We start from the raw sequence: 11,047 nt of genomic DNA, 5'->3' as shown, positions 1-11,047 counted from the left end.
TGGACAAGATCTCCAATAGCTGGAGAGCTCTTTCATAACCAGCAGCATAACCACCTCTTGCACCACGGCCTCGGCCAAGGCCACGCCCACCTTGGTTATAGTAAGTCTCACCTTGGTTGTTATTGTTGTTGTTGTTGTTGTTGTTGTTGTTGTTGTTATTGTTGTTGTTAGGGTAAAATATATTTTTTGTCCTTAACATTTTCAAAATTTTTCAAAATGATCCTTAACGTTTAATTTGGTTCAATTTTATCCCTAACGTTTGAAATTGTTTCAATTTTATCCCTACTACAAATTTTTATGGTCAATAGTTAGTCAAATTTTCTTTTTCCAAATTTATCCAGTTTTTTATCTAACTCTAATCCTAATTAACACACTAAATTCCTAACGCATCTTTAATTTCAATCCTACCTAATTTCAAATCACCCAAAATCTAACCCTTCCAACCCTTCGTCTCACTACCACCATTGTCGCCATCATCGTCGCACGTAACACTGCCATCATATCACCATTCTTTGCTCACTACTAGACTCACCACTATCGGTCCATCACAAAAGCTTTTTGCCTAAATATCCAACCTCAATCCATTAATCAACAACAATTCATCCCACCCAAATCTTCACCACTATAGACTTACCTCCATAACAATAGCAACTACCCAAATCTCTACCCCCTTCCATTAATCAACAATAACAACAACCCACCAACACAAATTTTCACCTTCACCCATAATAGCAAAAACATTTTTTTTTTATTTTAAAAAATAAACTAGCTTCACAGGGAGAGAGATAAAGAGTAGAAGGATGAGGCAATGTCATTGAGAGAGGGTGAACCAAAGGCGACCACAGAAGGGAGGACGAGGGCCGGAGAGTGAAAGGAGGTAGCGATGGTGACAGAGGAAAGCTGAGTAAAGGTAGAAACGATGGAAAAAGGTGCGATGGCACGACACATATGTAGTGTGAAATCTTTTCTGCTTCACCAGTGATAGTGATAGGATGATGATGACGGAAGTGGTGACGAGAAAAGGCGCCTGCGATGAGAGAGACGCTAAGAGAGGTGGCAGCGGTATGCATATGGCAAGAGGAAAAAGAGGAGGGGTGGGGTTGGTGATGGAGGTGGTGGGATATCTAAGGTTGCAGTGAGTTGGAATAGGTTAGATATTCGGGTTAGATTAAAAAAAGGAGGGTAAAGTTGGAAAAAGAAAATTTGACTAATTTTTAACAGTAAAAAATTTGACGATAAGGATAAAATTGAATTAAATTAAATATTAAGAGTCATTTTGAAAATTTTTAAAAATGTTAAGAACAAAAAATATACTTTATCCTTATTATTATAATAATAATAATAATAATAATAATAATAATAATAATAATAATAATAATAATATAGATGCCAATTGTAATTAATCGTTATTTTGTAATTAAAATGCTTAACATGAGTAAATACCCATAGTCGTCCCTGAGATTCACGCAAATATCCATAATAATCCCTAAGATCCCGATTTTCCCATTGTAGTCTTCCAGATAGAGCTCCGAGCACTCAAAGTGGTCCCTAGCCATATTTCAGGTGATGAGTCATCACCGGAACGCTGATGTGGCCTCAGATTGCCACGCTGGAGGGTCCAACGGCTAGCTGAGCTGGCTAATTTCCAATTTGTACCCATGTTGGTCCTTCGTATTATATGTAACCATAAATCCCCAAATTTTCATATAATTCATCTCCTCTTCGACTTCATCTCTTCTTCTTCTTTTTCATACCCTTGAACTACACGTTATGATCTTCGGGAATGAAACTTCACCACCTTCCCAGCCATCTGTAGCATCATCATAAACAGAACAATGCCATAGTTAAAGGAGAACAATGCCATTCAGTTCCTAAAAGAAGCAATCTAGGAATACTGAGGGTCAAGCATATTGGAAAATATCAAAATAGAAAGTAACAAACCATTCTCCAAACCAAGTCTTCAGGACCCAATGGTTGAGCTGGACAAGGATACAGGAAATGCCTTGAGTACTGGAAAACAAAATAAAAGCAATTAATGCTAAATAGGAAAGCAAGACATTGAACTAAATATCAATTTTAGAAAAATAACAAATATGCAGGGTGATTAGTGGTTATATTGCACGGGGCATAAATTATGTTTAAACTTGCCATTGGCATTGGGAAACAGTAGAAAGTTTTTGCAAGGTTTCAGCAGTAAAAGACTGTACATAACCCAGAATACAAACCTTGGAAAGATTTTGTTGCATTTCTTTTATACGAGCAGCACTAATGCCTTTCAAAAAATTTAGAAGTCAACCTAAAGGATTTGAGGTACACATTGGACCACAAACTATTTGGAAGAAGAGTTTCATGGTTTTTCCTCCTATAAGGATCAATGCAGTTGCAATTCCTACTGATAAATAAACAGTTGGAAAGAGAACAAGCCACACCCCCAATCTTTCACCTGAAAAAGCAAGGTTGAAACCTTTTCAAATCATGCAATGATAGTTTTAGGACTGTTATATGCATATAAATCTTCAATTAACTTGGTTTGAGTACCCAACATAGTTTTTGAGGATCAATTATATGTAAAGCATTTTTGCATTATTAATTATGCAACTTTACATCAGATTATAATGCACTTCTTTAAAAACATATAAAGATATAAAACAGTATGGCATGAAATAAAATAGAGATTTTGCAGCAAGGTCTACTTTCACTATTTCTGTGCTAAGAATCAACTCTATACCTGCAATCAAACATTTAAATTTGCATTTGGAAAATCATTGTTAGGGACCATTTTTCTAATTTACTCTTGTTTTCACTTAGCATGAGAGCCTAGCTGTCCTTAAAACTATCCAATAATTGTGATGAACCAAACGTAATAATCACCTTTCCCATTATACCACTCAGGAAGCAATCTTTCTCTTCCACTTCCAACACAAACATGGAAACCAGGAAGTCTAGCAGGGGCTGCAAAATCCAATTGTCACATCAAGATAATTATAGCATAGAGGGAGAGAGAATATCACAACTTACACTCAGGAAAAAGGTAAGTCTTGCTTAGTACAGGACGTTCATAAGGTGCTACCTACAGAAAATACAAAAAGAAAATACAAGGAAACATGTATTAAGACAAAATGTAAAGAAAGCCTACTAATACATTAAAAAAAATTAATCACCACAAGAAAACATATTTTTCCAATCCTGCATACAACTCCCTGTTTCATTCAGGTTAAATAGAGCAACCCTACAAACCCCAGCCAGCCTTCAAACCCTAGACACTACAATGAGACCAAAACTCCAGAACCTCAACTATACTAACAACTTGCATATCATCAACAAACACTGTATTAAAAAAAAAAAAGAAGGTTACCTTGAGTCCGATCACAAAGTCAGAACCTCGTGCTTATGGTGGTGAAGGAGGGGAAGAACGATAACAATTTCTAATCGGATTACTTCTTCTCTCAAATTTTCCTAAACCCAGCGAATACAACCCTATGGCTACGCCATTGATGGGGAGATGAAGAAGAAGTCAGAGGGTGGAAGAAGAAGAGATGAGTGAAGTGAAGTGTTTGTGTACGGCGTCGTTTTTGGCTTTTAAGGGCGCCAAACCCAAAACGACGATGTTTTGGACCCCTCCCACGTGGCAATCCAAGTCCACATCAGCACTCTGGTGATGAGTCATCACCTGAAATATGGTCAGGGACCAGTTTGAGTGCTCGGAGCTCTATCTAGAGGATTACAATGAGGAAATCGGGATCTTAGGGATTATTATGGGTATTTGCGTGAATCTCAGGGACGACTATAGGTATTTACTCTGCTTAACATAGTAAATTCAATTAATTAAGGTATTGATTAATGGAATACCTTTTTCGAAAAAAAATTATAGTACAATAGAATTTTTTAATTAATGCCACCTATTTAAAATGGGTGGCATGACACCTATTCAAAATAGTTGACATGACACAACCGAAAGTAATTATATAATATAAGCTCATCTCACAATAATTTAGTATCAACTTTTATATAATAAAAATAGATGGTGCTTATACATAAAAAATAAGTATAAATTGCATCATATATTCTCTTTATCTATCTTAAAATAGAAAAATATTATAAATTACTTTTAATCAATAAGTCTATCAAAGTTGTCACATGATATTGTGTAGTCAAGTGAGAATTATTCATTTTATCTTTAGTAGTTTTTAAACTAATACAGGATTTGAAATTAACAAACCGGCCCTCAACCTCTATTGAAAATACCCATCATGACCCCTGCAACCGGAAGAGAAACGGTAGAGTTTTGATGCGTCAGTGGCTAGTCCACGTGTATATTGTGCGTCCATATTCGGGACTGATCGACCCCTGCACAGTAGCCAAAACGGCGACATGTGGTTTAGGGTGTGTTTCCAAAAAAATCCTTGTCTTCTCCTTTAAATTACAAGTTGTCCTAACACATTAAAACTCTTCGCAGGCATTCCCTCCAAAAAGTGTTTGGAACGTTAACAACGTGCGACGGTGGGCCTGTGATCAGTGTTTGTCGACGACAATTATACGACAAGGTGATTTTGTTGCAACGGTGAGTGATGGTTCCTCCTCTTCTTGTTATTTTTTTATTTTTTATTTTAAACCAATTCAATGACGTAGATCACTTGCATTTCGAATAATATAGTAGTTTATAGTAGCATGATGTTAATACATGTAATGTATTGTGGTTCGTTGGTAAAGAAGTTTTTTACATCGAGCATTGGGGATTAGGGAAAATGTAGAGTTGGTAGTGGGTTAAAATATGATCTTGGTTTCTATTTAATAGTTAGTGAAATGCATGTGACTTTGATTGCAAAATGTGTTTGAAAACATACTGTGAAATTTTTTGAATTGAAAAGGTTTTACAAAATTGTTAATAAGCATTGTAAATGTGATGCCGATGTCTATTTTCATTGTACCTGTGTTTCAACATGGTGGCCGATTTGTGAGAGATGTGAGTGGAGTACTGAGTTACATAGGTGGGAAGGTGCATAAGTTTCCCCATGGATGTAAATTTTGTGAACAAGAAGGACTTAGAAGAACTGTTTAAAGGGTTGGGATATCAGGAGTACAAGACCATGTATTGGTTGGATCCAACTGTTAGAGTGATAGAGTTTAGATTGCATATACTGAAAGGTGAAAAGAAGATTAATGAGATGTGTGAGTGCACCTTGAATAATGAAGGTTGTTATGAGTTCTATCTCTATTTTGAGCATCCGATTTAACAACCAATAGAAGAACCTGAACCTGAACATGTGTCTGTGACAGAATCTTCTTCTTCTTCATATGATAACTACGAGAGTGTCGAGGACAAGGCATATAAGCCTCATCCACCTGGTTATGAGAGTGAGAGCAATGAGTCAGAATCCTCAAGGGAGAAAAAGAAAAAGTTTGTCACCAAAGAAGAAAACTGTGTCACCAAAAACTATTGCAAAGAAATCATCTAAGAGGTATGCTGGGAAGAGGAGAACTAGACATGTCTTGAGTGGTTCAGCTGAAGTTGGGTCTGGGTCAAGTTTTGGAGCCAGTGAAGTTGCTAGCAGGTCGGGGATACGAATTAGGCCTCATAATGCACAAAATGCTGACGAATCAGGTCAAGGTGGAAGTGGGCCTACAAGGGCTGATCCATAAGCCTAACTGGTAGTAGTAAGTCTGAAGAGGACATCATGTATGACTATGCATCTGAAGATATGCACACTCCTGTTTCATTAGAGGATGAGAAGGGTGTAGTGGGATCTAATTTCAATGAAGAGAATGACTAGGAAGAGGTAAGGTTTGAACCTGGAATGCGGTTTGCTACCCTGGAAAGTTTTAAGATGGCTCTAAAGGATGCCTTTGTTTGGGAAGACAGGGATTGTATGTATCTGAAGAATGAAAAGGAGAGAGTGAGGGCTAGATGTGCAGATCCAACTTGTCCCTGGTTGATTTATGTTGCCAAGAACTCTGCAACCATTGTACATAACCCAAATGGTTAGTGACCGAAATGGGCATTTACTCTAAAATTTATCATTAAGGATAAAAATGACAACACCCACATCTTATATGTTAGGGTGACATCATATTTTGATTTTCTTTTTTTGGCTAAGCTGCAATCCACCTAGCACTAAGCAGTAATACCTGTGTAAATGTGTAACACTTCAAGTGAGAAAAAAAAAGTCAAAAATAGATGGAATGAAAGCTCATGCATTCTTATTATTTTATATAAATACTTTCTTTTTTAGTTCATAATAACTAAAATACAAATACAAAATAATCTAAATTAAGGTAAGGGAATGAAAAAACAAGGTAAGGGGTTCACATATGTGTTCGAAATTTTGAATACACCTGTGTTGAGCTGTAGAGGAACGAGGGAAAGGGGATGGTCAGAGGTGGGACAAAAATAGAAATGATAAATAATTCAGGTGTAATTTTGTGGCAACATGAAAACAAATTTTCTCATAAAAGCCGAAAATGTTTGTTAAGTTGTTACAAATACAACAAACAAGAAGTTTCCATAAGCACTAAATTTAATAACTATCAGTTCTCATATAAACTATAAAGTGCTGATCGATACTCATTGCTTTTTCATTTATTATTTCAATCTGCACAAATAGAACACTTGCAATTACATGATTAAGCAAGTAATGCAACAATGGTGGCTGATATGGGCATGTCCATGAATGCAGGAACTTCTGACTATTTGAAGAAGTATCCAGAACGTAGAATATCATTTTTTCAAAGCTCTTACATTGTTGGAGTTTCTTTTGCTGCTGGCATTGGTGGTCTTCTCTTTGGTTATGATACTGGTATATACATACCCGTATATATTATAAATGCATGCATTTAAATTAATAACATTTCATACTAAATATCCAAATTGATTTAATTTGTAGGTGTGATATCTGGTGCTCTCTTGTATATAAATGAGGAGTTTGAATATGTCAAGAAGAGCTATTTACTTCAGGTAACATATAGAAACAAAATATCTTTGATTTAATTACTATCAATTTTATTATGTGTATATTCAAATCAATTACTATGCTATTATATAGAGAGTACTTAGTATTCTTTAAAAAAAATATTATCCTATTCTAAAAAAGATTTAGTGTTTGATAATTAATTTTATGTTAGATTATTCTATTAGTCCATATAATTTGATTGAATTTGTAATTAAATTTTTTTATTCAAAAAAACTAACTAGGTCCTTATACTAATTTTAAATTTGTAATCATATTCTTACTATTCTAAAAATGTTTAACTTAACAGAATAAGATCAGGTATATTCACTACTAGTAAGATGCATGAAAATATTTTTTTAACATTTATGGTTAAGAATGATCTGATTACAAGTTTAAAATTAGTGTGGGACCCATTTAAAAAATTTTAAAATATGTGAAGAACCTAATTAAAAAATTAAAAAAATTATAAAGACTAGTAGTTAATTTAAAATTTTACTATTTAGTTGAAAAAAATCAATAAATGCGGCTTACTTTTTGTGTCTATGCAGCATTTTTGAATTACTATAATACATGGTTATCATATTGTATTATTTTGTATATTCTGTCTTATAGGAGATAATTGTTAGCATGGCCTTGGTTGGAGCAATTTTTGGCGCCGCCATAGGTGGTTACATTAACGATGTCTTCGGACGTAGGATTGCTACAATCATAGCAGATCTTAGTTTTATCATTGGATCAGTGATAATGGCTCTGGCACCAAATTCTATGCTTATCATAGTGGGCCGTTTTTTAGTTGGCTTGGGTGTTGGTTTTGCCTCCATTACTACTCCTTCATATATTGCGGAAGTATCACCATCTGAAGAGGATTAGTTAGTGACAATTATCTTATGATTACTGGTGGCCAATTTATTTCTTATGTCATCATATATATATATTCAATTATAATTTATAAACATCGACTTATGTATGCATATGCAGGTTCCAGGGACTTGGCGTTGGATGCTTGGACTTGCAGCTACACCGGCTCTTATTCAATTGGTTCTCATGATATTTCTCCCCGAGTCTCCTAGATGGCTCTACCATAAGGTCTATTATATATAACAGTTATTGGTTTCTTTTAATTCAAAATATTATCGGTGTAAAATAATTTTATACATAAACATCACGTCAGAAAAAATAATTATTCTTTACATTGATAACATGAATGTTTATCCAAAAAAACATATTTGATTAGAAAATTATATAAAATATTTTATACTACCAATATATAAATATTAAACTCATATTATGTATATGTGTGTATATAACACTTTGATTCATTTGAACTTGCAGAATAGGAAGGAGGAAGCTACCACTGTGCTTTCCAAAATTTACCCATCACCTCGGTTGGAGGACGAAATAGCAATTCTTGAAGATCACTTGGAGCAAGAAAGCAAGAACAAGGTCAAGGTTAAATTTAGTGATGTGTTCAAATTGAAAGAAATCAGATTAGCATTCATCTGTGGAGCTGGACTTCAAGCATTCCAACAATTTGTTGGAATTAGCGTTATAATGTACTATAGTCCAATAATAATCCAGATGGCGGGCTTCAAGTCCAATGAATCAGCATTGTTCTTGTCACTTGTTGTTTCAGCCTTAAATGCCGCTGGCACAATTTTGGGCATTTACCTAATTGACATCGCTGGGAGGAAAAAGCTTGTTATTGGAAGCTTGTCGGGTGTGGTTGGAGCCTTGATCCTCCTCTCTGTGTCTTGTATTATTATAGGAAATGGGAACAAAAGACAAGTTTTTGGATGGCTTGCTATTGCAGGTTTGGGTGTGTATATTTTATTCTTTGCACCTGGAATGGGACCTGTTCCTTGGACTATGAACTCAGAGATATACCCTGAAGAGTATAGAGGGTTATGTGCTGGCATGTCAGCCACAGTAAATTGGATTAGCAGTGTGATAATGTCAACTAGCTTCCTTTCAATGGCGGAAGGAATTGGACTTGGCCAAAGTTTCTTGATTCTTTTGGGAGTAGCTGTTCTTGCAATAGTATTCGTAATCATTTATATGCCAGAAACAAAAGGATTAACTTTTGAAGAAGTAGCAGACATTTGGAACCAAAGAGCCTACGGAAAGGATAAAAATATAGAAAGCATCGTTGAGAAAGCAAGTGCATGATTTTTAAAATGCACAAATCATTAGGTAAAGATTATTTGCGGGATCTTCTAACTTCTAAGAGGCCAATGTTGTGATGCATGCTCCAAGTCTCCAAATTTTTTCTTGAGCCTTGGAATTTTTTTCAAAAGTTATTTATATGGGGAATAGATCCTCTTAATTATTTTTTTCAATTGTTTTGTCAAATGTGGTATTTACCATTCAACATGTGAGTTATATATTAAAAACAGTCAACATGATCAAAGTATACTGGATGCATTAAATTTTAGTTTTGATAGCTTTTCCAATTGCAATTTTAAGTGTGTGACTCGCAAAATAAAAATTTTCTTAATTGTAAACAGAATTTTAAATATAAAAAGGGAGAAGGTAGAATTAATTAGAAAATGCACACTAATTTTTAAAACTAAGGTTGAGATTTCTAAAATTTGGATTAAAAAAATTGTCAGCGCAGTTTGCGCAAAAACTTAACACATAATTTTATGGATGGATTCGAAAGTGAAGGTGACTTGGAAAGAACAACAAAATGAAAGATGACGCTGCGATGAATCATAGCTTTTAAATTTTAAGTTACGATAAATAAGTGTGAACCAAAAATCTCAATATACCCCGTGGTATTCCCCTGAAAATGCATCTAGAAGTAAAAGCATTTGGAGTTAAGCTATAGAAGGAACAAGGAATCAATTTAAAGGGACAATCTAAATTTATATCTTAAAAGCATAAAAATTAAATATGCCTACTTTTCTAGAAAATTCAATTATTGGTTCTTTTTCCTACTTCAAATCAAAAAACCAAAATTAAGGGGGAAAAGGTACATATAAAAATGTCAGACGCTAGTAGTGTCTCACATTATTAGCACTTAAAATAGGAAACTGGACAAGATCTCCAATAGCTGGAGAGCTCTTTCATAGCCAGCAGCATAACCACCTCTTGCACCACGTACTACAAGAAAATGGAATATTTGTAACAAAAAATTTGTATCAAATTTAAAATTGTTACAAAAAAAATAGTATTTTGTAATAATAATTAGTGATTGTTACAAAATGATAATGTTTTGTAACAACATTACAAGTTGTTACAAAACATGATAATATTTTATAACAACATGTTTTATTTTGTTACAAATTATGTTAGTTTTTGTAACGAGATGGTGTCCTCAAATTAAATCCAAAATTTTTAATTCTATACACAAACTCTAACCCTTTTACCCCATCGTCTTACTGCCATTCACCACCGCCATCCCTTCCCAAAAACCCAATACTCAGCTGCTTTTGAAAACAAACGAAAAGAAAGAAAGAAAGAAAGAAAGAAACAGAGGGAGCGAAGAGGAGAAAGGGGGAAAAGAAAGGGAGACGTCGTCGCTGTTGCCACCGTCGAGGGAGAGAGAGCACGTCGCGAGCCAGAGACGCCGCCAGGGAGAAGAGGAGCCGTTGTGCTCCGCCGATGACCAGCCGCCGTCGAACTTCGAAGAGAGAAAGACAGTGCACGAAGATGAGAGAGAGGGGAAGCCGATCCTATCACCGCCGCCGCACCCAGTCGCCGTCAACGTTACGAGAGCTCGTCGCCGTCACTGGCGAGAGTCGTCGCCGCTGCTGTTGCTGAAGCCATTGTCTTCGTTAGTTACTCAGTCTTGTCTCTGTTTTTGGTCCTCCTTGTGTGCCGAAGTCGCTGCTGCCGTGATGGGTGGTCATGGGGTTGCTTGTGCTTAAACAAAGCTATTACTGCTGCTGCTCCCTGTCGTTTGTTCCTTTCAAGTTTTAGTAAGTTCTCCTTGTTCCAAAATCCTTATTGTTACCATTCTGTTTTTATGGTTGATTGAGAATGCTGAGACGTTAATATGTTAGGGTTATGTCAATACCACTACAAATTGTTCACTGGCATTGCCGTTGCTGATCCGATTTAAGGCTATTGCTGCTGCTGCGGGTTAGAACGAAGTTGAA

General features: G+C 35.5%; 1 protein-coding gene and 1 long non-coding RNA gene across 2 annotated transcripts; one reads left to right on the top strand and one right to left on the bottom strand.

The window, feature by feature from the left end:
• Positions 2,694 to 3,100, bottom strand: LOC107617145. The gene is made up of 3 exons (XR_001614822.2): positions 3,019 to 3,100; positions 2,872 to 2,952; positions 2,694 to 2,728 (listed from the first exon to the last, which is right to left on the bottom strand). It is a non-coding gene; the product is annotated as an uncharacterized LOC107617145 (long non-coding RNA).
• On the top strand, positions 7,926 to 9,113 carry LOC107616265 (inositol transporter 1-like). The gene is made up of 2 exons (XM_021112081.1): positions 7,926 to 8,033; positions 8,280 to 9,113. Exons 1-2 carry the CDS (start codon positions 7,947 to 7,949, stop codon positions 9,111 to 9,113), a joined length of 921 nt encoding a protein of 306 aa, XP_020967740.1. The 5' UTR covers positions 7,926 to 7,946.

The sequence above is a fragment of the Arachis ipaensis genome, chromosome B09 (genome assembly GCF_000816755.2).
Source record: "Arachis ipaensis cultivar K30076 chromosome B09, Araip1.1, whole genome shotgun sequence".
In the NCBI taxonomy this organism is placed as follows: domain Eukaryota; kingdom Viridiplantae; phylum Streptophyta; class Magnoliopsida; order Fabales; family Fabaceae; genus Arachis; species Arachis ipaensis.
This window is presented reverse-complemented; position numbering and strand designations above follow the sequence as displayed.

Bases quoted from the DNA above. Each gene is read 5' to 3' on its own strand.
- LOC107616265 (XM_021112081.1), top strand. From the start codon at position 7,947: ATGCTTGGACTTGCAGCTACACCGGCTCTTATTCAATTGGTTCTCATG. The intron at 8,034-8,279 runs GTCTATTATATA...TTGAACTTGCAG, and splicing joins CTAGATGGCTCTACCATAAG to AATAGGAAGGAGGAAGCTAC.